This window comes from Babesia bigemina (assembly GCF_000981445.1).
Source record: "Babesia bigemina genome assembly Bbig001, chromosome : III".
In the NCBI taxonomy this organism is placed as follows: domain Eukaryota; phylum Apicomplexa; class Aconoidasida; order Piroplasmida; family Babesiidae; genus Babesia; species Babesia bigemina.
This window is the reverse complement of record NC_027218.1, coordinates 2,501,744-2,526,781: the sequence shown is the minus strand read 5'-3', so window position 1 is coordinate 2,526,781 and position 25,038 is coordinate 2,501,744. Positions and strand designations below refer to the sequence as shown.

Sequence of the window (25,038 nt, the reverse complement as noted above, 5' to 3'; positions counted from 1 at the left end):
ACTTGGGATTGCTGACCTTCGTGTTTTAGCGGTGCCTCTGTCCGCCGATTTACTGCATCGTCTGTGCCGTTTGCAGCCGCACATTAACAATGGCCAACGACGATTTGGAGCACGGCCTCTTCGAGGACTCCGAGGAGTCGTCCGTGGAAGATAACACCGCCCCGTATCTGACTACCGTCGAGGACCCGCCCACTCAGGAGTTCGCAGCGCCCGCGGCCGAGGCCGTTGCCGCGCTGGAGGTTAAACCGGAGCCGGTCACTCGCAAGGTGATTAACAAGACGATCCCGTCTTCCGCCTACCCCGTGCGAGACCACCATCTGGTAATCTGCAAATTCCCTCTCGCCGTCTCGATGTCCGCGTCCCCGTTCACGGAGATGGAGGAGCGCCAGAGGCTGCGCCAGAACCCGAAGCTGCTGGAGGAGCCGCAAAGCAGCGAAAACGCCGCGATGATGCGCTGGCGCTTCGGGCAGGCTCCCGAGGGCGACTCCGAGCCTTTTGGCGTCCTTGAGACCAACACCCACTTCGTGGAGTGGGACGACGGCACGTTCACCCTGTTTGTGGGCAAGACCCCCTTCAACGTCGACTACCGCAGCGAGACCGTGTTCTTGTTGGAGGACTCGCGGCCCGACCTGAAGCCGGTGCACGCGGTGATCACCGACCGGCTGCAGATGAAGTTCTCCAACATCCTGAAGAACAAGTTCACGCGCTCCAAGGACGTGGGTGCCAAGCGCCAGCGCATGACGCTGACCTCCATCGCCGATGCCGTCTCTTCCAAGATATCGCTTCAGCGACATCGCATAATGGTCAGGGAGAACGAGCGTTTCCGCCGCATCCAGCAGTCGACCACCTACGGACCGCGCGGTCTGACTCGCCAATTTTTGGAGAGCGACAGCGACTCGCAGTGAATGTTTGAGGTGCCATGCCGTTAGTCACTACTACGTAATGTACGCCCGTGGTTGAGCAGGCCCAAACCGATGTGGCAGTGCCCTCGGCTCCGGGTAACTGCAGCAACTGAACATATGAAGCATTAAACATCGACTGTCACTGGAGTTCGTGCTATTATAGTAGTTATATGCGTAGCTGGGTTGGAACTTCCTTGTAGACACGCACGGTAGTTGGCCCAGTCCATGAAAGCACGGCGCATTGATATGCCGCACGACTTCTACGTTACTAAGAATCCTGACGTTAAAAACCGCGATTAATGATTACATTTGTGGGTGAGACATGGCCAGATGATGCATCATAGCCTTACAGTAACAGCCACTTATCTCGTTGCTATAGATACAGCAAAATATGCGATGGGTAGGCAGCAGAACGCGTTGCAGAAATAAATTGCGTGATGTCGGTCAGCCACACGCTACACATCCAGGTGGCCGCTTTTCTCGTTGTTGCGCAGTTCCGGGTCAGAGATGAGGATGGCCGCCGCCGGCTTAGGGTTGAAGTTGAGGTACCTGCGCTGGCGCCTGATTTGGTTCTCCTCCCGGTGCTTCAGGAATATGGCCTGCTGCTCTGGATTAGCAATACATACTGCTTTTGCAACTTACGTGTTCGTTGCTGATGTCGCAGGTGCGGATGCGGGTGTCGTTCTGTATCGTCCTTGCGATCTTGTCCTGGCTGCCCTCGGCCGACTTCAGCAGTCCGAAGGAGAGCGACAGAATCGCGATACCGGTCAACACCGTGATGAAGTACGTCTGCCCTGCCGTGCGGTTCGGAAAGAAGAGGTATTGCGGCGGTTTCTTCGGCGCCTCGGCGTTGGTCGTCCTGCGCGTCCACTTCTGCCAGTCCTCCATGATAGGCCGGCACAGCGCAACAAAAGGCTTATGGCGAAGATGTGTACCCCATGTGTTGCGCCCGGAAGATATCGCGATACGGTTTCCAGGGGATACTGGGATGGAAGGCGCGCTAATGTTGAAACGTGGACACACCCTTCCACTCAAATGAATCTCCTGTTGGCTCCTTAATGGACCTATTTACTTACAAACGCTATATGCGTACTGTGTGTGCGGGTGATGTGTATACGATTCACTTTTGTAACTGTTGGACGCCATTGGTCATGTACCACGGATAGTGGCGCCGCCACCCGCCTAGCCTATAAGGCGACGATAGCGCGCAGCTGGCGCAAGGTGCTGCACAACTTCTATACACATACAGCATTAAGTAGTATATATTCGCCGGAGGTACATCAGCCAGCGCGCAACGCAGCCGTGCGGATATGAGCCCGTCACTTCGGGCTCCACATGCCGAGCCGCGTGGAGAACAGGAGCTCCAAAAACTTCTGCTCGATGTTGCGCTCGCGGCGCAGCTGCAGCTTGATGAGCTGGTCGAAGATCACGATCATGAGCGCCAGCCCGGGCCCGAAACCGATCACCTGGAGCGGGAACAGCAGCGCGACCTCCTTCGACGATATATGTGATATGCCAATCCTCAGCGCCGCGAGTGCTATGTGGCAGAACACCACGGCGAACGACGTGAACATCCAGTTGGTGTTGTGCCACGGCCACTTTGAGCCATGGCCGTACTTGTTCACCCACGAGCTCGAGGCGGTGGCGAGGTTGAACACCAGGAGCACCGAGGCGCAAAGCTGCGCGAGCACGTGAGGCGTGTCGGGGTGCACGATAACTTTATCTTCGCCCAGAGTTTGTCGATGGGCTGTTAGCGCGTCGCGCACCTTGTGGACGCATTGCCGCAGTGGCATTCGGAAGGGGGAGTCGCAGGTTCCAATATCCATCGAAACCCCGACAGAGGCGAGTTCCGCGGCGACCGTCTTGTTTATTATGAACAGGCATAAGCAGTATCCGAGAGCCGTCAGGGTTGTCGCTAGGAACAGCCGCGAGTAGTTGCGCAGCATGCTCTTGCCCTTCACCTTGAGGTCGTCCTTGTGTATCTTGTTGGGTAGAGTCTGCATTATTTTATCGTCCGGCGGGTTTGCCAGCAGCGAAATGGATACCATCGGGACGTACGCACAGAGCGTCAGCGCGAAGTCCAAGGGCTGGATGAAATCCGCGAACCCCGTGCAGGCCTGCAGGAACAGCAACCAGGCCAACGAGTGGCACGCGAGCTTCATGAACGCAGCCGACTCCTGGATGTTCGTGGACACGTGCCGTGCAACTCGCAACACCTCGTACAGCATCTCCATCACGTAGTACGGGTCCGCCACCTTGTACATGGTCGAAGTCTGCAGGTCGCACGGCAGGCTGGTAAGCGCCGCCGACAACTTCATTTCGGGAAGTGCCTCATCAAACATGTGCGCCCGCGCGACGCCGCTCCAGCGCTTACCGCGGCAGAAGCGGCACACCGGGTGGTACCCCTGCGCCACCGAGACTGAGCTGTGCGCCTCCCTAAACACGTAGAAGTTGGACGGTCGCAGGCCTCCGCCGATGCACATGATGGTTTCACCGTTGTTGCGCAATATCCCGAGCATTTCGGCGGTGTTCTTCGGGTTGCAATTCGCGAACAGGGAGACCTGCAGCGGGATGTCGTCGACCTCCTCAATGTGCCGCTTGATGTTCTCGATACCGCTGGGCAGCACGACATTGCCATCCTGGTTGATGTACGTGGAACGCTCGGAGTTAGCCAGGCTTATCATGGAGTTCCAGCTGGTCTCCAGGCCGAGGTGCGCCCCCGTTACCCTGGTTTGACGCTCGTCATGTTTGCTGAAGTAGACGAAGCGCACCCCCGCATCGTGGAACGACTGGATGCGGCTCGGCACCTCCTTGGGGTAGAGCCGCTTGTCAGCTGACATGCCAAGCAGCACGGTATTTTTGAGGCACGCGCTGACCATATCGGCGAGGTAGCCCTTGAGGATGCGCTTCTTGGTCGATTTGGGTATGGTGTCCCAGGGTTCGGAGGCCTCGCTCTTGTCCTGCTTCTTGAACTGCTTGAACCAGCTGTATATGCACTCGCCGCCGAGCTGCATCGATATAGGCGTGGCCCCCTCCAGGTACATGTACTTGCGCTTCCGCCGGCCCTCCGACTTGCCCGTCTTCACGGTGAAGACGGTGGTGGAGTCCAGGTGCGCCATGAGCATGTTGAACTCCTCCAGGTGGATGGGCTTGTAGGCGTACGCGAACGACACCATGCCCGACGACACCCACTGCATGTTGAGCTCCTTGAGCTTCCGCTTCATCAGCCTGTTGACCGCGAGGATCTTGCCCTGTTGGTGGTTGTGGTAGTTGAGGTTGCGCTCGAGCAGCATGTCCAGCTTGCCCTTGGCGAACATCTGGACGATTTGCTTCCTGGGGTCGCGCAGGAAAAACAGCAGCAGCATCCCGTTGGGGCCGTGCGCCTCGTCGATCAGCATGACGAACCTCATCAACCGGAACCGGCGGCTGAACGAGCGCTTGAGCCCGATCGAGCCGGTGAAGGTGCAGAGGCAGTCGGTGAAATCGCAGAAGCTCTCGTTGGACAGCATCCCGATGTACGTGTATATGAGCTCGGGAGGCAGCCTGAACAGCGAGGGCGGCTGGTACCGCGGGAACTGCGTGACCGTCATGGCGAACGACAGCGGCAGCAGCTGCGGGAGGCACCCGCGCTCGTCCTCGTTGTTGAACCTGACGTACTGCTTGCCGAACTGTGAAGAGTCGGAGTACACGTCGAGGATGACGAGGTGCTCGTGACCCGTGCTCGATATCCCGCAGGTGGCGCATTCCCGGTAGCTTTCCCCCTTCTTGACGCTGACGCAACCCGAGTCGTCACTTTCGATTGACGACTTCATCTTTAGGGAGGACGTGGAATTCATGGTTTTGAAGGGAGAATCACCGTTGGACCTCACGGTGTTGCTCCGTTCGATGTCGTTGCCCTTGATGAGTGCGATTTCCTGAAGCGTCGCGCACCCCTCCGTCAGCAGCCCAACGTCGTCCACGAAGCACAGCAGCGTAACGGAGGAGAGCACGTGTATCAGGCTGCCGGCGCTGTCGAGGCCCCGCTTCATCACCTTGTTGAGCTCCTTGAGGTGGTTGACCAGCGGGATCTGGTTGGCGTCCATGTCACTGTCGACGGAACCAGCCTTGGAGCCTCCGATGAACGTGGACGAGCTCGAGCTCGACAGCTGCGGGCAGATATCCACGGTGAGCCTCTTCTCGTTGTGCCAGTTGAAGAGCGTCTGTAGCTTGACGTTCCCCCAAATGTCAGCCAGTTGTACAAGCGGCTCAAACCCAGGGAAAGCGAAGCAAATCAGGAGCGTGCTCCCCACGAACAGAGAGCTAGTCCACTCTTTGATCCCATTCAGCCAGCCGTGCGCCAGTGCCACCACCGCGGTCAGGAGGAGGTAAACTGACATTTCGATGTTGGTAATATGCATCCTGGAGAAGTGCGTGCTGTCACTCAGGTCCCAGACCGAGTTCTTGCAGGATCCCCCAGTGGATTCGAAGGGCGCCTCGAAGACGTTGCGCTCGCATCCGCGGTTGACCAACGGGTTGCCGTAGAGCTTCGTGTCCAAAAAGGCCTTGAGTTGGGGCAGCATCGCGTCGCTCTCGGCAACGAACGTCCCGTCAATGAACTCGACGTTCGGCTTGGGCTCGCCCACGCTGCCGCAGACGCTTCCGAACTCGAAGACCTCGTCACCCAGGACGACGTTACCGTCGACGTCACACCTCAGTATGATCCTGCAGTCGCAGGGGAACACCTCTCCGGGCTTCATTTTGAACACGTCGCCGGAGACCAGCACGTTGGTGGGCAGCCGCTTCCATTCCCGGTTCCGGTAGACCGGAATGAGGACCGAGTTTGGCGGGTCGAACGAGAACCTCTTCTGCTCCAGCTCGGAGTGAAACGTTGATCCAATGTCATTCCGGAAGGAGTTGAGTATGTCCTTGACCCTCTCGCCGACCCGCGACCTGCGGATCCGCTTCATGGTCAACTTCACGAACGCGTTGAGCGCGAGCCATCCTGTGAGGAGCACGAAATAAATGACGCACGGGATCCTGGCGCTATTCTTTTGGGCCACAAGGGTAAGTACGCCGATAATTGCGACTGTGCCGAAACACAGGTCCTTTCTGAATAGAGATTCGACGTATGACCTGCCGTCGGCATCTGTTTCGTGCTTCTGCAGCGATTCCTGAACGTGATGTTACATTCGCTTACGTACGTGGGCGGCACGTTCGCCATTTCTGTGGTGCGGCGCGTATTCGAATTGCACATGAAGAACAACGAGCACGACAGCATCGCGGTCATATCGCAGATGGGATCTGACATTGTTACAGAGTGGGTATCGGTTGGTGATACGACGGGGCAGGTAAAGCTCACGGCAAATTTGTGATCAGGGGCAAAATGGCAACAGATTCCGGCACATTTGTATGTGGCGTGGATATTTTAGCGTGGTACGAGCCGTTGGTATGTAAGCCGTGCCGCCTATGCCGATGCTTATCCCTGTGCCGTCTACAACCTTCCCGTCACTCCATGCGTTCGCATGCAAGTTGTCCCATGAGCCACAATCGATACAGTACACACCCGCGCCAACGGCCACGACGCACGTCTCATTCAACCTACCGTGAGTATTGCGATGATGCGGCGGTTGACCTCGTCGGTAGACAGGCCGATGGGCGGATTGTATACGACCTCCGCCAGCGGATTCGGAACCTCCGAATCGTTTATCACGGCGTCCTGATGGACCTTCGAGTAGTGCAGCGCGTCGTGATCGAGTCCCGGCGGCGAGAATTCGTCCTCGTGTGTCACGTTGCTGGCCGGCGGAGCCTCCGACGCCATCGTGCCTCAGAATCACGATCCGTAGCTCCCGAACCTATCTAATATCACATCCTGACAACTACTTCGTTTGGAATGAGCCGAACTTCCGGTCCTCCTCCGCGCGAGCGCGCCCACGTTGCGCGTGCCCCGGCGGGCCTCAGCGGCTCTCCAGAGTGAACTTCTCGCGGCGAAATGTCCGGGTATGATCGGTTCAATATCCACGCTCAGCTCGAGCACTTGCAGAGCAAGTACCAGGGCACCGGTCACGTGAACAACACCAAGTGGTAGGTGGACACCGCGGTGGCCTTCGCAGCGTTTTTCAGGGAGTGGACGCTCAACATCCAGCGCGACACCTTGGCTTCTCACGCGGGGCACTATACGCGCCTGGCGTACTTCTCAATCTGCGAGAACGAGTCCATTGCCCGCATCCGCCATCGGTGCCTCCAGGTACGCCTGCACATTGGCATCCTAACCTGTCGCAGAACATGGCAAAGCCGATCACGCGCGTCAAAAGTCAGCCCAAGGTTTAGAGGTGGATTTTTCAAATGTGCCGTGCGCGTACGGCCGTGGATTGGCCCACTGCGCTGCCGGCTCTGAACCGTTGTGAACGTTGTCGTAAAACTGTCTACACTTTCACTCCGTTGTATCCGTGTCTCCATGGCGCCTTTGTGGGCATCGTGGATGCTATTTTAACGGCTATGCATACCGGCTAATGGGAGATGGAACCTGGATTCCGCGTGACGTACGCACGACGTCGACGTGGTGGACGCAGCTGTGTCAGCGTACCCAGCCGGGGTGCGCGACCGCCAAATTGAAACTTATATACATGCGGTATTGCCATTTAAGCACGGTTGTGTGATATGCTAGTGCCTGTGTTCCAGCAACCGGCCTCTGCCGTAGGCCGACGGGCTCAGTGCTACTATCCCATCGTCATCATGGTCTTCAGGAAGCTGTACGCGGCTTCCGTGGAGTTGAAACGCGACGTTACTCCGTTATGGCTGACGCAGTCGCACACGCCCATGTAGTTGACCGTTAGCATTATGCCCCTCAGCAGCGCGACGATCGTTTGGTCGGCCGGCGCGAGCGGCTTGGTCGTAAACCCGTATAGATGCGATACCTTAGACGCCAGGTTAACCAACCCCAACACCATGTTACGCGAGCCCGCATACTGCGATAGGTCGTCCGTCAGCCTGATTACGCCCTGCAGCGCCGATCCCTTGACGATCAGAAGCGCCCGCCCGGCAATCGACCCGTAGTGTGCGAAGGCGGTGAAGTAGAGTTGCATGTCGTCCTTGCTTACAAAGTCGAACGTTTTGTCGACCCGGTAGGCGACGGCGCCGTGCACAGGGGTCGGCTTTTCCGCCAGGTAAATCCAGAAGTCAATAACCAACTCCCGCAGCCGCTCGCTGAGGACACCTAACGCGCCATTGGGGTCTTGTAAGTAGAGCGAGATAATGTCACGAGACGATGCTGCTTTCGGCCGCGTTTCCGCCTGCTCGTCATTGTCGGAAGGTGCGCAAAACTCGCACGGTTTGTTGCGCCAGAAGTCGCGCAGCAACACCCGGGATAGGTCTTGGCAGGGCTCTTCTCCGTTGCCCACCTGCATCAGCGCCTCTCTAACGTGCATGCATTGCATCAGAGGCTGTGACTCGGCCAGGGTGAAGGGCGCCGGGAGCCCCTTGAGGTTGAGTGAGCCCGTGGCGTAGTTCATGAAAACGTATTTGCTGTTATCCAGTTTGTCGAGCTGGTACCGCTCGAGGCGATTAGCCAAGACGTCCAGCCACTGGTCAAGTCGGTGCTCAGTGATGTCGCTCTCGGCGATCATGCCGGGCAGCTCCAGCGTCGCCACGCTGATGTCGCCGCGCCCGTCCATTTCGAACCGCAGCGTGATGGACTCGACATCGCCCTCCTTGAACCCAGGGAAGGTTTTGACGTCCAGCACCAGCCTTTGCTGGTCGTTTATTTCCACGTCTGAGCACGAGAGGAGCGAACGCTCCGGCTCCGACGACACGTAATAGGTGTAGTCCGTCACCATGAGTCTGAGCGACCTGTAGTCCACAGCTTGGCCTTTCAGCCGTTCCATTATTATCTTCCCGACGTACAGGTTCGCGCACTCGTACACCACGTCGAAGATATTCCGATCGTTTGTGGTGTTGTGGATCGCCACGGCATACATCAACAGCGAGAGGAACGTGCCCCGCGTTTCGCCCTCGGTGCTGCACCCGAAGCGCTCCAGCAGCGTGGGCACGGCCAGCAGCACCTGCCACAAGTAAAAGTCGTACACAAGGGTCACTCTGAACATCCCCTCCCGCGTGAGCGTGCACTGCGCGTTGTTGTACTCAACCACAACCTGCTTGCGGCTGCACTCCGATCTCCGGAACTGCATGCGGTACTCGCTGTATATGCGTTCCATGGTCGGGTCGGCCTCCTCCGGGCTCAGGGGTGGCAGCGGCACCGAGTTGGTGGTGGCCGACTCCGCGAGCTGCTGCAGCATCAGGGGCATGCGTGTATACCGGCCGGTCGAAAGCAGGTCGACGGCCAGCGCGGTGTTGGGGCACGGCACCAGCAGCTCCAGTTGCTGCACCTTCCTCAGGTTAAGCGCCACGTCCCGGCCGCAGTTGTCGAGGTAGCTCTCGAAGGAGTACGTGTTTTCCAGGAGCTTGTCCAGCTTGCGCTGCTCACGCATGAACCGGTACAGCACGTACAGCTTCAGGAACACCTCGCGCTGCGCCCTCGCGAACTGGATGATCCCAGTGCGCGCATGGCTGTCGACGTACGACTCGTCGTTTACCTGCCGGTAGCAGAAGCAGCGCCAATCCACGACACATCTCTGGACGCAGTGCGATAGGAGGTCGTTGAACGAAACGACCTGAAAATCATCCATGGATGGCAGTTTAGAGGCCAATACGGGTGCTATATCAACACCTGATCGTAGGCGGCGCCGATCACCGAGGCCCTATATAGCAGTGGTGTGTAAGGCCATGCAGCGCGCGTAGGTTTGCCTTCCGCGGGTGTTCAGTCGCTGCGGGGCCTAATTCACACGTAGGCATGATGTCTGCCTGTCAATTATATGTATGCATGCTGCTACGGCGCTCGAGCCGTTGCTTCTCCGGCGTGTCGGATGCCGTCGCGGCAACGTCGTCTCTGGGTCGTAAAAGTGCGGCAAGGCATAGCGCAAACGGATCCGTTAGTGGAGCAGATTGCGGTGGGCACGTAGATGCTCTGTCCATACCCGAACCGAGTTGGCCCAGTCCACCAGCCTCCCCGCCGGAGTCGACCAGACCGCGGCTCGTGCATCACGTTTTCCGCTGGGGAGTGGGCAACGCCTTTCGGGCGCACTCAAAGAACAGGTACGGATGTCAACTGTCGCTGTTGCAGTGTCTGCAGGTTCCGGCCGACCCACGCCGAGAGAAACACCGCAGTGTCGCTGTACGAGGGGTACTTCGACTGCGACAGGAAGTTCCAGCACTGCAAAATCGCATACGACCGGCTGAATGAGCAGTGGGAAGTGCTGTGGACGGAGTTCGGCAAGCTAAACGGCAAGCCGTTCCCCGTGAAGAAGTTTGGCGTCGAGGCGTCGAAGGCCGAGAGCATCGCCTTCGCCGAGGAACTGGACGTGAGTGAAGCGGCCCAGGGCACACATTTATGCAGCGTCGGCTAAGCGAAGAGCTCAAGGATAACCCGGAGCCGCCAAAGAGTGCGTTATGTTGCTTTGTGGCCGTTAATGCAGTTGCAGAGCCCGGAGTCACCTTCGACCACACACTCCACTGCTGGGTCGCCTTAGGCCGGGTGCGCGGGCGACCCGCTGCACGCGCCTTCTCCGCAGATTACCACGGTTACGAGGGCGCACTTAAGCGTGCGTCTGACTTTAGAACCGGCTGACCGCCTAAATGTGTAATATCGCATCACGTACGTAGCGCTGCTGTCTACCGCCAGCTCTATCTCGTGCCCGCCGAAACGCCCGGCGGCGTTTTATAACGCCGCCAAATGTCGGTGTTGCGCTACGCCGTGCGCGGCCGCGTGCAGTACTACCCGGGTTAGTGGTTGTCGCAGCCGGAAGGTTACATGTGTCGCAGTGCGTACGAAGGCTTGGAAGGGTAACTTCTGTTCCGTGTCGCTAGGGAGTTCATATCGCCTCAGAGCTGCAGTATAAGCGCATGCGGATGGGCCAGTGGCCGCCTGAAGGCGCATCGCCGCTCCACCCAGTAGGTCCGCCTGCCGCGTTGCGAATGCTGTGCAGATCGAGCCTTGGGGCAAGCAGTTCTTCGTGTTCAACACCGTGCAAGACGGCCAGGTACGTCGTGTTCAATCGAAATTCAACAGCTGCAGCCTGAGACATTGCTCTGCGTCGCCAATCATGAGCGGAAGCCGCTGATGTACCTGCGCCGCGAGGACTTCGAAGCGCTGGTAGGTGGTCTATCCAGGTGGATTGGGTGCATTAATGTGTATAAGTGTGACACTAGCGTGATACGTGTCGCTTGTGCTTTGCATCCCTTGTTTCTGTGGCGCTGTATTAATAACTATGCGTCTTTGTATGGTGGAATGCGGTTACCTTTGCGCTTGTGCTGTTTCTATGAACTCGCGCTGCATAGAGATGGCGTTTATGCCGATGTGGCGACGTGTAGTATTGGCGATAGTGGAGGTTTGATCGTATATGGCCATAACCAATCTGGGTTCTCCAGCCCTAGGCCGGTAGATGGGCACTGCCGCTATACGTGCTCTTCACAAATGCCTCACGGTGGCATTGCCGACCCATTTCTGATCATGAAATTTGCTCGTTGACATGTTCAGTGGCAATTGAATTGTCTGCAACCGTCGTCACAGTTGTCATTTTCCGCGCTATTACGCCGAGTAGTGTCCATTGCTTTACCATCCGAAGCTTACGTGTTTGTAACAATGTGTGATGCACTACGAATACATCCTGCGTCTCATTTCGGTTCAGTGCAGCGCGTTCGACAGCATCAAGGAGGCGCTGGAGAAGTACGAAAACGAGGAGCAGGTGAGCCTTAATGCCATGCTGCGCAAAGGCGTGCAGGAGCCGGACATGCGCTACGAGATGCGGCGCCTGGAGGTGCTAGAGGACAACTACGCAATGCAGCGCATGAAGACGGGCAGGCACAGCTCCCACACGATCATGCGTGCGCGCCCCAGGAACAAAAAGTAACACCTTAAAATACTAGTTCGATTTCATCTGTTGCTGCTGCTGCTTCCAGCGCATCGCCGCCTGCAGGATCTTGCTCTGCTGCAGGCCGTCGTCGGGGAAGACGTACACCACGTCCTCCACCGTGGAGCCGTCTTCCAGCTTCCTCTTGCGGCGGACCTTCTTGGGCTGCCGCGACTTCGCCTTGGCCACGCTCTCCGAGTCGCCGTAATGGCGCTCCATCTGCAGCAGGTGCGCCAGCAGACCAGCGCGCTCGACCTGGTGCCCCGACGCCTTGTAGAACTCCAGGCCGCGCTCGATCACCGCCCTTCCCTTGTCCAGGTAACCCGATTCAAACTCGAAACCGGCATACCCCTTGAAGACCTTGATGTGCGTGGTTTTCAGAATCAGACGCTCGTAGATGTTGCGGACGTACGGGTGCTGCTGCCACTCCTTCTCGATCTCGATGTAGCGGTCCCAGACCACCTCGGGCATGTCCATCTGGTCCATGGCGATCGCGCTTTCGCAGAGGGCGCGCACACGCTCGCGCTCGTCCAGCATGAGCTCCAGGTTCACAAACGCGAGCCAGCTGTCGGGCTTGAACGGCCACATCTCGATGTACTTGGCGTGGATGTGCCTGCAGCGGTCCAGGTTGCCCAGTTTCAGCTCGATCTGCGCGTACGCCTCGAACAGCTTGGGCTTGCTGCAGCGACCGAGGCCCATGCCGAACGTCTTCCTCATGCTGTCGAGGTCCTCCTGGCGGAGCTGCGGCGGTATGGGCATGTGCGAAGTTGCAACTTACATGGAGCTCGGCGAGCAGGATATAGAACTTTGCGAATTCCTTGGGTAGCACTTGCAGTGCCTTGCGATAAACTGCGATAGCGCGGTCGGGTTGCCCCAGCGTGAGCTCGGAGAATATGGCATACCCGATCCACAGGTAGGAGTACCTCCGCCACAGCCGCCGGTTGTCGACCTGCGGCAGGTTGGAGATGGCGCGCTCGTACAGCTCGCAGATGCGCGTTCGCTGCGCCTCGGCGTACGCCTGGTCGATGCCCTCGGGGTGACCGTCGTCGGACAGCGTCTGCTCCTCCATGCGGATGTAGTCGAACCAGACGTCGTAGTTGTACGGCTCGTCCAGCAGGTGCTGCTCGTACTCGTTACGCTTCTTGGTCACGATGAGGTTGTCGATCGTCTCCTTGTCCTTGTGCTGCTTCTGGAACGACACGTACGTGCGATAGAGCAGCTCCGCGTTCTCGCGCGGTAGCGTCATGAGACCCTGCTCGTAGACCTTTTCCGCGCCTGCGATGTTGGCCTGCGACGTCTCAAACGCCGCGAACTTGATGAAGAACTCCTCAGTGAGCAGCTCGGGTGGCACTATCTCCAGCTGCATGCATGATTGCCGATGAGCACAGGCCACCTACGCATTTCACAAACGCCGCACGGGCGCGGGGGTAGTTCTTCTGCCGCTGCTCGAACTTGACGAACTTCAAAAAGGCCGAGCACGTGGGGCGATGCTCCAGGAAGCGCTCGAATATCTGGCGGCAGCGGTCGATTTCACCGCAGCGCTCCTCGAACTTGATGTAGAGCATCCAGCCACGCTCATCCGGGTTCCACTCCATCCACCTGCGCCCAGTGCGTCGCTAGGATTGCCTAACCCACCTCTCGAACACGGTACGTGCGCCGGCATAGTTGCCTAGGAGCTCCTCGAAATGCGCGTACTTGAACCAGAACTGGTCCACCCTCGGGAGGAGGCAGACCACCCGGTCGAAGAGGTTGCGCGCTGCGTTCACGTTCTTGTTCTTCATTTCGGTCTCGATGTAGCGAAGCCACAGGTTCGCGTTGTTCGCGTCCACCTGGAGAGCGCGCTCGAACACGGAGCGTGCGCGGCGGAAGTCCTGCTGGTTGGCCTCCCATAGCGCGTACTTGATCCAGGTGCCGATGTGGTGACGCTGCCGACGCAGCGTGTCCTCGAACTCCTTCCTCCGTTGCGCCCTGCGCACATGTCAAAGCCAGCGTGGCGCCACCCACTTGTAGTAGACGAGCTCATCTTGGTCGACGAACGTCCTGTTCGGCACGCGGTTTTCGCGGCTCTGCCACTCCACGGCGTCACGCAAGATCTGCTCCGCGGTGATTTGCACCGCCGCAGGCATCTTGTTTTTGACCTGCGCGGCGATGAAGTCGTGTTTCCGAGCGGCTGGAGCCTGGAATCCAGACACCGACGTAGCCTACCTGGAGCTTCGAAGGGTCGAACGGCGCCATCTTGAAGACAAAGCACGCAGTTCGGACCTAAAAAGGAAGAAAAGGTGCCGGATAAAACGGGGTGGATTCCGCTCTGCAACGCCGGATGCGGAAGTGCCGTGGCATCACACGGAGGGCGGATCGCGCGGCGCACTCAAAATTCAATCGCGGCTAGGGTATTCACACGAAAATTTTTCAATCTTATTCAGGCACGTGCATATGGTCGACTGCGACCGGTAGACACCGCCTCAACAAAAGCAGGGATCGTTGGCGAAAGCGCCCCGGCAACAAAGCCTACAACGACACTGCGCGGGGCACCGCCTCTTACATATATTACTATACATTTATTCAACAAGGTGACACTAACACGCTGCCTTCCTTTCGGCAAAACGCGCCGCAACCCACGATCGTGCCGTAACGGCAAATTAGATGGATGTGCAAGTGCCAATTCCCGCCTCCCGACGCAGCATCGAGCTCACTTCAGGAGCTTGATGGTCTTGAAGTGCTTGATCTCCACGTCCTTGGGCTGCAGCATTACGAAAAACTCGCCGTCCACCTGGAAGTACACCTTCTCCCTCGGGGGAAGCTCCTTGAACAGAATCTTCCACGGGCCCGCGCCGAAGTGCAAGCGGCGAGCCACCCCGAGGCCACAAAAGTCGGCGGCAATGTGCGTGATTCGCCTGTAGGTCACGAACTCCATGCGGCTGTCACCCATCTTCTGCGAGGTCTTTTTCAGCTCGCGTATCTCGTCCTCGCGCAAGTTCTCGAGTCCGATGCGGCGCGCCTTCGTGAACGCAGCCACGCCAGCCGAGTAGCTGGGGATGTTGAGCGCCACGAGCGAGGCGGTGCGCGGGAGGATGGGGAACTCGAGGTTGTGGGTGTCGGTTGTGAACACGGTCTTGGTGTACCCCTCGCCGCAGAGCATTTTGTCAATCTGCTTGTCGACGCGTACAACAGGCCGGAACGTGTTCTTCATGCCTTGCATCAGGTAAATTAACTTGTTCATCGGGCCCGAGTTGGAGCGCAGGCGGTCGAACCCGCGCCCGATCCTCGCGTCCACGCCCAAGCTGAAGTAGTTGCCCATGACGAACTCCATGTGCAACACCTCATGACCTTCCGCGTCGAGGATGGTCTGCTTCTGATGCGTCGAGGAGCTGATCTTGTTGAACGACCCTTCTGGCTCAACCGTGATTAAAATCTGCCACAGGTCGTGCTGGATCTCCTCCGCCTTGTACATCCGCTCGAGGACGCGCCTCAGCCTGCGCAGCCATGATCAGTTCGGAATCGCAACTCACGGTGTCATGTTCATGTCGAACGGCATGAGGCCGTTGAAGTCGTTCCAGTTGACAGCACGAGCGAGGTCATTGCCCGTTCCGTAGGGCACGATGGCGAAGGTGATCGTGCTGTAGTCGATTGAATGAGCATCCATCTCGCCTATGAGCCACACCACGCTCCCGTCACCTCCGCAGATGACCACCTTGACATCTGCAGCGCAATGACCGGATGACAAAACGGCACTCACTGTCTTCGGGGGACTTGGAGGCCATGAAGTCACGGAGGTGGCGCAACCCCGGCTTGTTCCCGCTGACGCCATCCGTTATCGAGTATATGCGTACTATTGCGGGCACGGGCTTCGAGAAACGCAGTTCGTCCACTTCAGGCTGCGCAGGTGTCAGTACGGCGGCAGGCTGGCGCGAGCGCCACTCACCTCGAAGAAGTTCGACGCTTTCCTCCCCCCGCTGCTCGGGTTTACGAAAAAGTAGATATATTCCATCGCTACATTTTACGCAGGAACGGCCAATGCGAGCTGCTACGGGCGCGTGCGTGCGTGCGTTATGCAGTGAGAATCAGTGGTGCCACCTAGACGGATCACAATCCACACATTTAGCGCATTTCATCACATGTTGAGTGACGGGAGCAGGGGGCGGTCGCTGCTCAGAGCAACGCTCGCGGTGGGTGACGCCGTCGACCACCGCCGGGAGTCGTAGCGGCCCAGGACACCCAGGTATCCGCTGTCGTGGGTCGGGTCCCAGCCGGAGCACGGGTCCATCTTCCTGCGAAAAGCTCAGCAAACAAACGCAACTTTACTTACCATATGGACATCACGGCACCGCAGAACCCGCAGCCGAGCAGAAACAGGAGGAAAAAAAGGTAAAATCGGTAGCGCATCCAGATCACAGCCTCCAGCATGCACAGCGTGGCCGAGCTTGCGCAAAAACTGCAGAGCAGCAGCGTTACCCGGCTCTTCGCGCATTGCGGATAGTGCCAAATCTCGCCTACCTTGGGTGCCCGTAGGCCGTAGTAGTACAGATAGAGAGTCGCCGTAATTAGCACCAACGAAGCCAGGCGCAACGACCAATACGTTGCCTGCGTGCTTTCGAACTGGCTGTAGTAGGCGGTGGCCAGGTCGAGAGGCGAACCGCCGCCTTCCCCGACAAGCACCACGCTGTCATCCTGAACGCATGTTGGTGGTGGTACGAAACGGTGGCCAAGTATTAGTGCTCCAACATTCCACTCATACGTATAACTTAGCATTGCGTGGCAATCGATGCAAAAAACGGCTACGCGTTCACAGATACGGCTTGGAGGCAAACGCACCAGTAGCGGAAACGGCTCCAAAAACGTCTCCTTAGGTATCAACGCAGTTCTCTGGCGCCCGATAGCGCTGAAGCGCATCGTATCATTGCCCCAAAAGGTGACCCTCAGATCACCAATCTGCAACAGTTCAGCGCGACGCGCAGGCACCAACCTTCGGGTTCTGGGGGTCGCCGGTGTACAGCGCATTGTTGTGCACCTGGGTGTTGAGGTAGTCCACATTGGGCACCGGGAGCGGGTACGTGATCTCCGATGGCTGATACCAACGGTCGTCAATAAGCGGCAGCTGCCTGACTCCCCGCACCGCCGCAAACGCGCCCGGCGGGACGCTGTAGCCGCCCAGCTTGAGCTTCGGCGCAAACTTGCGCCCGAAGCCAGGCACATGCGGGATGTACCCCGGGTTGCGCTCCGTTGAGAACAGGGTCTCCACAAAATTTTTCTGTGTCACCGCGTGGTCCACGAATGCGCCGACCTTGTGCACGCCGTAGTAGCCTACTTTGTCTACCCATTGGTACATCTCCACGCGGGTGTCGAAGAAGGCGCCGGTGTACGAGTATATGTTGCTCGAGAACTCCTTCGGGGCGTAGAACGTGTGCCTGGTGTCGATCTCGCAGTCCTGCAGCGCATGGACTCGGGTGCCAGTTGAACCTACGATGTAGACCAGGCGGTGCTCAAACTTGTCGGACGGGACACATGGTGCCTAACAACGGCTCTTAGACATCGCATGACCGCCTACCTCTACCACCTCGCTCAGCAGTGGCAGCACTTGGCAGCGGTTGCGGCAAAGGCGCACATCGCTCAGCAATGTGACCCCTAGCACCAGCGCCGACGCCAGCAGTAATAGTATGACCAGCATGTGTGTGACCTAACCATGCACTGCCGAACGGCCTGCAGCCGCGCCGGAGCGACGTGGCCTCTACCGGGCTCAGGGGAAGTGTGTCGCAGCTGCGAGCTCACACATGCGGGTACGGAATCGAGTGTGTCACTTTATGGATCTATACGTACCAATTACCCACTGACAGTAAAAATCCGACGTGAATCTTCCGTAGCAGCGCCGCACGACACCTCTCAACCTGCTACCTGCCAGCTTACTCTTCTATATGCACACGGTGAGCCCACAGTGTATTTATTTGTGTATAAAAAGGTGTCCTGTGTATTTTTAATGATGCCGATGCCTCTTGCGGCTTCCGGCTGCGCTTCCGCGCTTGTACCAACGACGCTAATATTAAGCCCTCAGAACCTACAATGCTACGCATCGATGCATTAGCATACAGCTAGCTCGGTCACCTCGACGCGAATAACGAAGTCGAGTGATCATGTGGGACCTCTACATTCAGGATAGCGACCCTTCGGGAGGCTGGGAGTCGGACTCCGCCTCGGAAAATGTAAACTACATCCCACTAAGCCCACAATATGTCAACCTGCGTGAGTGCAGCGACTGTGCATCTTCCGATTACGGGCACTGCTGTGATTACGGAGTGGACGTAATTGACTGCTGCACATGCGATCAGTCCGCATTTGATATACCAGTAGTGGCTGCGCGGGGCTCGTGTAACGCCTGTCACCACGCCACATACGATGATCGCCCCAAAGTGCTGCAGTTCGAGGGGGAAGCGGCTTTCACGACGGAAAAACCGGCCGCTGCAGGCTTAGGGGCCGGCACGCCCAGTCTCCAGGAACGACGGTCGGTAGACAAGCCTAAATTCACGAAGAAAGCCGTGACAATCGAACGTGGCGATCAAACTGTTAAGATTGAAGTGCCCTCGCCTCCTCCCAGTCGGCCATCTATCGGGTCCAACAACATGCCGACACGCACACCGGCACCAAGGAGAAGCGTCTCTGCAGCATCGAAGCGGAATCGCGCATACATGTTCTGCGGCAGGCCGCTTGCAGGGACGCAAAACACGTCGTACCGCAACATCGTGCTGCCCCGGGCTCCGGGTGAAAAGGATGTCGAGATCATAGCGAAGCGGGCCACGAACGACCGCGCCAGCTCACATGAGGCGCGCATCAAACCGCCTCAGCGGGGTCCTAAGATAAGGCTGGCTATTGAAGCGCCGCGGCGAGGGCACTGGTGATTCCACGACTGCGAGACGTACGAGGCGCTCGAGCCGCGCGTCGCGACGCCCAGATGTGTATTGAGTTGTAGGACGTGTCGATACGCCGGCAACCGCGGCACATATTCCGAATTGTAACGATCATCTAGTTCCGCTGCGCAAGAAGCGGCCGTGTAGTCGATGACGGCGAAAAGTGGAATCCGCCGTGGCGTCAGTACGCCCCTGGGATGGGTGTGGCTCATAATCGGACTAGCCGTCGCTGTGAACTCTATGACCCATATAATCGGCGCTAATGACACAGATAATTATCGGGTGTGTCTACCCCTTGATCTCAATGGCGACACTTGTCCCTTGGATGTCACCAAGGACTTGCAGAAGGATGGCCACTGGTACCGAGTCGTAAACCAGTTCACCCATGTTCTCGGGGACGTCACCTTCGGGAATAGGGTTGTAAAAGGCGATTGCCGTTACACCGTCAGGAATGTGTACGAAGACACCAACGAAACCGGTCGGAAAGTTGTGAAGGTACGGACCCTGCACACCGACAACACGATAGAGCTAGAGGAGTACGTCGAGACGGAACCCGGTTCGACGACGTATGTGGAGCTCAAGAGAATACCAATTGACCTCGACATGAACGCCGTGGAGTTTCCGAATCATGTCTACCCACTCTACAACCCAAGCACGCGATCTACGGACATCGACATTCACCCAACATACCGCAACACCTACAGAATCGGAAAGGTCACTATCGCGCAACAGGTGGTGCCTGATACGCCATGCATCGGCAGATCAGTCACGCTATGGGGGCGTAGGGACGGTAGGCGCATCGCAGACGTTGCCACCGTCCATTTCGACGAGGTCATCACCAACGACACTTTCATCGAGCAGTCTGCTGGACACGCAAATTTCGTCCCTTATGATCCTAATAACGGTACTGAAGATATTCGTATAGGTTTGATAGAGGATGACCTTGACTTCGATATGTTTATATAACGTATATAAGTAAACCTTAGTGGTGCGCTCTACCACCGCTAAGACGCTTACCTTGGCCGACCAGGTGCCTACCAGCAAACACATACTACATCGCGTGTGCTTACAATTACAAGGCAGTTCCAAGATAGCATTAGAAATATTAAGTAATGAGCAAGAGGCCTCCTACGCAGCCAGGTTGGGGCAGCCTTCACTGCTCAATAAACAACGCCGAGTTTCACGGCATGTAATCACGTGCGTATATAAGAACCCAATATGCCATAATGTACTATTTTCAAACTTAATGTTGCTGCTATGCGTGGATTATCTGGGCAGAGTGCTCCACCACTGATAATGCACAGTGGGTGGGCATTTCCATTTATATAACGAACAATATTCAAGGACAAACACATAGATTGCACATTGTCGACATATTGTGGGAGTAAAGGATTTTCCCGGACATTGAAACGCCGTTCACCCTGTAAAATAACGGATAGCTTTCATATGATAGTGTTCCCCAGCTGCCGACGTAGATGACCAGTCAGTATATTTTACGGCCGGGTTTACCGTGGAATTACGCATTGCCAATCATCACAGACACTACAACAAGTACATGATATGTCAGCCACATTATCTCTCGGTCGGTTAGTTAGGTGGGCTGAGTGAGCTAGCAGTGGTATCATCATTACTATGCCTGTAAATAGTTGAAGTTGCTACTTTGCCAACACATGCGGTGGCGTACAGTGTATAGGCATCAGACGAATACGGGCAACAGGTCGCCTTAGTTAGCCCTTTTCAATGTTACAATGTGCATTTGACGCTGTCGACATAATTAGTGAACGATTCGTAAAACAACTCTTTGAGCATTATTATAAAACATTTAATAATACGTTATTAGACGAGCATTATGCAGTTGATGTCTGATATCACAAGGTAATTGCGATAATACAATGTGTCGGGCTTAATTATAAAATGCGATGCAAAACGGCAACTTGCGGACGATGTATTCGCAGGCCTGGGGGTAAGGCAGAATGTTAAAGACAAATAAATGGAACAGGAGGATGAGGGCGATAAAGATGGCTATGACGATAGCGGTGACGATGTTGATAAACGTATATCTACAACAATCACAGTCACAACTCCACACATCTTTCTCTGTGCACTTTGGACACTCATGAAAATCATGATCGCCGTTTTCTTCTCTGAAGTTTTTGCAAACTTTGCATTCGTGTTCTCCAGTACACGCTTTACAACACCACGGACAGCAATTATAAGAGGGGCCAATACAGTCTCCGCCCCTTAAAGAGCAATTACACTGCTCTTCCGACATTCCGGTCGTCATAAACATGGACAACCATGTACGACGTACCTCAGTCTCCGACACTGACGTTGTCTCCTACTGGCTTCTCCACCACCCAGTTGACCCCCATCCAACGCACCGCCGTTTGCGTCACAGCAATGTAGCCGTCACAACAAACACATAACCACATTGACGCATGTGGACGGTATCCTGGCCATGACATGCAGATCAGCCGGTGCCACTGTAGCAGTCAACTCCATGCTTCACAAACCGTTTGACTTTGCCACATCAGCTGCTAAATGTCGTCAAATTTGTGTAATAATCAGTGCCTAGATGAATTGCTGTGCGCGGTTAACATGTTAGTCGTCCACACGGTTGATCTTCAATGCCACTTAACCACACCATCCATGTGACATCACGTAAACATGTCTCCGCATCATTCATCATGTGGACAATCAGTACCTAACCCACAGACTGTTTAAAGGACCAATCACCATCTTATGTGACTCTCCTTCACGTAGCACAGCAGGTTGTCAGCTGCCATCCTGGATGACCGACCAGCCACCCAGCTTCACAATCCACCTTGTTACGCACTGCCTTAGTAAGTCATTCCGTGATCAATTAGCGCATTCAGCTTAAATATCTCTGTGTGTATAGTATATGATTAAAATGCAATTCCAGCTCATTTCTACGCTTGTCATCTAAGCCGCTGAGTGAACTGAACGAGGCTGTCAGCTGGGTGGGGTGGAGACTGTCCCAAACCATTGCCGCAGTTTTCGACTGTAACAATCATTACAGGCCATATCATCTTCATTTTAGATAGATTATACCGTTATCGGTGAATTTACGCCACGTTTGATGGAATTACCCAAATGTTTGGTAACCTTTATGTTCCGGACTTTGGAGGGTACCAGGCACCTATCAATTTTCTCTTTGGCAAACTCAACTTCAGAATTGTCCCTAAGCTTAAACAGTACGGATTCCTGCCTAACCATATCGAAGAGGGTGAAGGTTCACGCTGTGCTTTGTCGCTGTTATATAACCTCCCTTATTGTCACAACCAAAGACATGTTTGGAATGGTACCTTGATGACACGTTCAACGCCTTTTTTTGTCACCGTATTCTGTAGGCCTTAAGACCTAAATAGGGCATATCCGACGTACGCCAATAGCGTGTTGTTATGCGTCATATGCTTTTCGGCACGGAGCAGGTGAACATGCCTTGGTGGCCTCGGGTTGATGGATACGTCGGCAAGTTTAGAGCCAATATCTAATACAGCACAGAGCAACAACGGAAATATAATTTCGATACACGTGTTGAAATCATGAGCTTCCTTAAACGCCCCCGAAGGGGTGGATGTGGCCCTAAGTGTGGAAAGAAAGCGGGAGGCCGGACAACGGGGCCTCCCTAGTCACTACAGACAAAGGAACGATGAATTCACTACCCAGGGGGGGAGAAAACCACTACGACACAATACGGATAAAGATACGTACAGCAGGTGGACTAAGTCATGGATGCAAAATTGAGCCGCGACGAGGAGGGGCGAGGACAAGCTATGGACTTGGGGACAGGCGTACTAGTAGCCCGCAAGCCGGAGCCATAAGTGCCCTGACACGAGGCAGAGTGAGGCTATAGAAGGGGATACCGTATGCAACGACCGGTACCATGCCGTTGTCCGGTGGCGCCGGTGCAAGAGGGGGAGAAGTGAGATGCGTCTCAGCCCTCACCACTTCGAAGGCGTCCCTGTACCGGAGAGGATGGAAGCAGCTGGACGGATTGGCGTGGGGCCGAGATGTATCGTGGACATAGCAGATTAACGAAGTGGTGGAATTGGCATTTGTCAAGGAGTATTTGTTAAGGTGGCATGAATTCATAGGTGTTGCGAAATACAGTGGAGGGTGGTATATAACATCGCATCTGTGCTGATAATTGCGGTTATGAAGCTTTGTCAGCACGTTGCCGATTGATAAGTCTCAGCTTATACGCCTGGAGGGGAGTCGCTGGGCTGCTGGGATGGACGTGCCACTTGATTATCAGCATGCGCCTTGCCACATGCGGTTGTATTGGATATACATGTCATGGCGGCGTTGGGATATCTGCAATCACGGTTGCCCCAGCAAAAGGTGGATGGCATTGTAGGGGTGGGGGTATGGGCATTGTGTATCGTCAGTTGGCTCAGGGTGTTCGAGGTATAAGTACGTTGTTCATTGTTGTGCAGGGTTCATTGTCAACTTGGCTCCGAGGAAAATGTGTTTCTGTAGCGGTGGCGGTGGCAATTGCAAAGGCGAAGTGAAGTGCATAGGCATCCATATTGCTATCGCTTTTGCCGGCTTCATTGGTTTCTCGGCCCTCCTTGTCTTGGTTCTATACATCATGGGTAGACAATATGATGTGAGCCTTGGTACCATATTCGGCCAGATACGGGACGGGTTCCGTGGTTACAAGCCTTCACTGCACTAGTAATCCATGGCATCACCCAGTCCACATAGCCCCACTGTAGCCATATCACATCCGATCTCAATTTGATTACTTCATCCAATCACTAACATGGTTGTTATACATCTGCTTACCTACGTTGCGTTAGACAATCATTGGTCGTACGCGGATGTCATCCCCGCTTCTTACTTTTGTATCGCACCATGACACTATAAGATATGGCGTAATACACGTTATCACCACTGCAGCCGCATATATATATATCAATGGAACGTATTCAAAGGTATCGCGATAATCACCATCTTTTGTCGACTAGCGAATCATGGTCCTCACCGCCGCAGCTGGGAGTGAGTGAGGATGGTTGAAATGACACTGCCCTGTTGCGATATCATAGGCAAATCCACTTTCTTAAATTCCATCCTGACCCTGCTCTTGTGGCACAGATTGCACGGGTCGAAGAGGTGCGTCTCGAAGTCCGAGTCCCAGCCGTCAGTCAGGAACGCCTGGAGGGGGTACTCGGAAGCAGTGATGTCACTGCCGTAGTGGCAATCCCGCCAACCACCACTCAGTTTAGCCCGACTACACTGCGCCTTCAGAAACTCCAACTGGTGGTGGCAGGCGTACACGTAGTCACGCAGCTGGCAGAGGAGACAGGAGGGGTCAGGGGAATAACGAAACGTACGGTATTCTGATTCGAACTTGAAATCTTTATAGCTTGCATAATTATCACGATGCTTTATCGTGTAGATAACGGTGGCTGAGTAGAGACATGCCTCTGTCAGTTTGGCAGTGACCATGGAGGCGTCCAACGTCGAGAGATCCCCGGTGACTTCGATAACATCTGAGAGCTTGGAGACATTTTTGTTAGCATCCTTCAAAATGCTATAGATATAATCTGTAATCAATCCAACATACCCTTGTGTATTCAAGCCCACAAACCAGTAGAGCATTTCCCGGACACTTTTGGGCGGCGGCAGATTATCGGTGGCTGAAGGAGGGAAGGCAGTTGGAGGGGTTATATCAGTTGTTGAAGTGTTAACGGACCAAGGGTTGAGACATTCATCTGTGCTAAATGGGTTAATTACGCGTTCATCTGTCTTCCTTGCCGGGTCACGAGGCATCCCGGGATCATCGTACCCCTCAAGTCCGATATGTTCCGGCGCAAAGTTCAGATCGAAATTAGTCTGGGAAAGGCCTGAGAAGCCTTTATCCTCTGCAGGTCTTAACTCGTCTTTAAGGATATCGGCCGTGTTGGCATAAGGGTCATCTAGGTCCACGTCTTTAAAAGTGCGATCTTCATGAGGCGGTACCTCTATGGAAAGGCCGACCTCGGAAGCAAGTTTGCGTACATTGCGCTTCGGTAATTCTACTTGGAATCCCATGGTTGGTTGTGGCTAAGTGAGGAACGTTGCTCGGGGAATAGGCGATGATGGCAATTCGGCGTCCGGCACGTGTGATCCGCTTAACATTGATTGTGGAACTGGGGTGTCTATCTTTTGAGATATACGGACGTTGGCATCGGATTTTGAAGAGTTTGCCAGGATGATGCCTTCCACTTCATTCACAAAAGCAGGCGCATCTCCATTTAACTCTACGAGGGGAACAACAAATGTATTTCTAGG

The 25,038-nt window shown here is 55.6% G+C and overlaps 15 protein-coding genes across 15 annotated transcripts; 8 read left to right on the top strand and 7 right to left on the bottom strand.

The window, feature by feature from the left end:
• Positions 1-89: 89 nt before the first annotated feature.
• Positions 90-905, top strand: BBBOND_0310160 (hypothetical protein, conserved; the record flags this gene model as incomplete). Its single annotated transcript, XM_012913845.1, has 1 exon — positions 90-905. One exon carries the CDS (start codon positions 90-92, stop codon positions 903-905), a length of 816 nt encoding a protein of 271 aa, XP_012769299.1.
• A 452-nt stretch (positions 906-1,357) lies between these two features.
• Positions 1,358-1,790, bottom strand: BBBOND_0310150 (hypothetical protein, conserved; the record flags this gene model as incomplete). The annotated part of the gene is made up of 2 exons (XM_012913844.1): positions 1,358-1,501; positions 1,545-1,790. 2 exons carry the CDS (start codon positions 1,788-1,790, stop codon positions 1,358-1,360), a joined length of 390 nt encoding a protein of 129 aa, XP_012769298.1.
• A 431-nt stretch (positions 1,791-2,221) lies between these two features.
• Positions 2,222-6,189, bottom strand: BBBOND_0310140 (Uncharacterized protein KIAA0195; the record flags this gene model as incomplete). Its single annotated transcript, XM_012913843.1, has 2 exons — positions 2,222-6,052; positions 6,079-6,189. 2 exons carry the CDS (start codon positions 6,187-6,189, stop codon positions 2,222-2,224), a joined length of 3,942 nt encoding a protein of 1,313 aa, XP_012769297.1.
• A 285-nt stretch (positions 6,190-6,474) lies between these two features.
• Positions 6,475-6,699, bottom strand: BBBOND_0310130 (hypothetical protein; the record flags this gene model as incomplete). The annotated part of the gene is made up of 1 exon (XM_012913842.1): positions 6,475-6,699. One exon carries the CDS (start codon positions 6,697-6,699, stop codon positions 6,475-6,477), a length of 225 nt encoding a protein of 74 aa, XP_012769296.1.
• Positions 6,700-6,870: 171 nt separating this feature from the next.
• BBBOND_0310120 (splicing factor 3B subunit 10 (SF3b10), putative) lies at positions 6,871-7,208 on the top strand (the record flags this gene model as incomplete). The annotated part of the gene is made up of 3 exons (XM_012913841.1): positions 6,871-6,962; positions 7,002-7,125; positions 7,161-7,208. The coding sequence occupies 3 exons, from the start codon at positions 6,871-6,873 to the stop codon at positions 7,206-7,208; spliced, it is 264 nt and encodes an 87-aa protein (XP_012769295.1).
• Positions 7,209-7,597: 389 nt separating this feature from the next.
• On the bottom strand, positions 7,598-9,562 carry BBBOND_0310110 (hypothetical protein, conserved; the record flags this gene model as incomplete). The annotated part of the gene is made up of 1 exon (XM_012913840.1): positions 7,598-9,562. The coding sequence occupies one exon, from the start codon at positions 9,560-9,562 to the stop codon at positions 7,598-7,600; it is 1,965 nt and encodes a 654-aa protein (XP_012769294.1).
• A 333-nt stretch (positions 9,563-9,895) lies between these two features.
• BBBOND_0310100 (hypothetical protein, conserved) lies at positions 9,896-10,560 on the top strand (the record flags this gene model as incomplete). Its single annotated transcript, XM_012913839.1, is given in 3 exon segments — positions 9,896-10,298; positions 10,313-10,384; positions 10,409-10,560. 3 exon segments carry the CDS (start codon positions 9,896-9,898, stop codon positions 10,558-10,560), a joined length of 627 nt encoding a protein of 208 aa, XP_012769293.1.
• A 105-nt stretch (positions 10,561-10,665) lies between these two features.
• On the top strand, positions 10,666-11,842 carry BBBOND_0310090 (hypothetical protein; the record flags this gene model as incomplete). Its single annotated transcript, XM_012913838.1, has 5 exons — positions 10,666-10,714; positions 10,804-10,887; positions 10,919-10,947; positions 11,002-11,054; positions 11,626-11,842. The coding sequence occupies 5 exons, from the start codon at positions 10,666-10,668 to the stop codon at positions 11,840-11,842; spliced, it is 432 nt and encodes a 143-aa protein (XP_012769292.1).
• Positions 11,843-11,854: 12 nt separating this feature from the next.
• BBBOND_0310080 (tetratricopeptide repeat domain containing protein, putative) lies at positions 11,855-14,077 on the bottom strand (the record flags this gene model as incomplete). The annotated part of the gene is made up of 6 exons (XM_012913837.1): positions 11,855-12,583; positions 12,621-13,202; positions 13,240-13,441; positions 13,478-13,810; positions 13,847-13,980; positions 14,048-14,077. 6 exons carry the CDS (start codon positions 14,075-14,077, stop codon positions 11,855-11,857), a joined length of 2,010 nt encoding a protein of 669 aa, XP_012769291.1.
• Positions 14,078-14,531: 454 nt separating this feature from the next.
• Positions 14,532-17,507, bottom strand: BBBOND_0310070 (diacylglycerol kinase, putative; the record flags this gene model as incomplete). Its single annotated transcript, XM_012913836.1, has 10 exons — positions 14,532-15,315; positions 15,352-15,541; positions 15,579-15,717; positions 15,765-15,798; positions 15,958-16,110; positions 16,149-16,510; positions 16,655-16,771; positions 16,806-17,267; positions 17,304-17,351; positions 17,388-17,507. 10 exons carry the CDS (start codon positions 17,505-17,507, stop codon positions 14,532-14,534), a joined length of 2,409 nt encoding a protein of 802 aa, XP_012769290.1.
• A 460-nt stretch (positions 17,508-17,967) lies between these two features.
• BBBOND_0310060 (hypothetical protein) lies at positions 17,968-18,729 on the top strand (the record flags this gene model as incomplete). Its single annotated transcript, XM_012913835.1, has 1 exon — positions 17,968-18,729. One exon carries the CDS (start codon positions 17,968-17,970, stop codon positions 18,727-18,729), a length of 762 nt encoding a protein of 253 aa, XP_012769289.1.
• A 249-nt stretch (positions 18,730-18,978) lies between these two features.
• Positions 18,979-19,704, top strand: BBBOND_0310050 (membrane protein, putative; the record flags this gene model as incomplete). Its single annotated transcript, XM_012913834.1, has 1 exon — positions 18,979-19,704. The coding sequence occupies one exon, from the start codon at positions 18,979-18,981 to the stop codon at positions 19,702-19,704; it is 726 nt and encodes a 241-aa protein (XP_012769288.1).
• A 1,024-nt stretch (positions 19,705-20,728) lies between these two features.
• Positions 20,729-20,983, top strand: BBBOND_0310040 (hypothetical protein; the record flags this gene model as incomplete). The annotated part of the gene is made up of 1 exon (XM_012913833.1): positions 20,729-20,983. The coding sequence occupies one exon, from the start codon at positions 20,729-20,731 to the stop codon at positions 20,981-20,983; it is 255 nt and encodes an 84-aa protein (XP_012769287.1).
• Positions 20,984-23,129: 2,146 nt separating this feature from the next.
• BBBOND_0310030 (hypothetical protein) lies at positions 23,130-23,440 on the top strand (the record flags this gene model as incomplete). Its single annotated transcript, XM_012913832.1, has 2 exons — positions 23,130-23,175; positions 23,199-23,440. 2 exons carry the CDS (start codon positions 23,130-23,132, stop codon positions 23,438-23,440), a joined length of 288 nt encoding a protein of 95 aa, XP_012769286.1.
• Positions 23,441-23,745: 305 nt separating this feature from the next.
• Positions 23,746-24,798, bottom strand: BBBOND_0310020 (hypothetical protein; the record flags this gene model as incomplete). The annotated part of the gene is made up of 1 exon (XM_012913831.1): positions 23,746-24,798. One exon carries the CDS (start codon positions 24,796-24,798, stop codon positions 23,746-23,748), a length of 1,053 nt encoding a protein of 350 aa, XP_012769285.1.
• Positions 24,799-25,038: the final 240 nt, after the last annotated feature.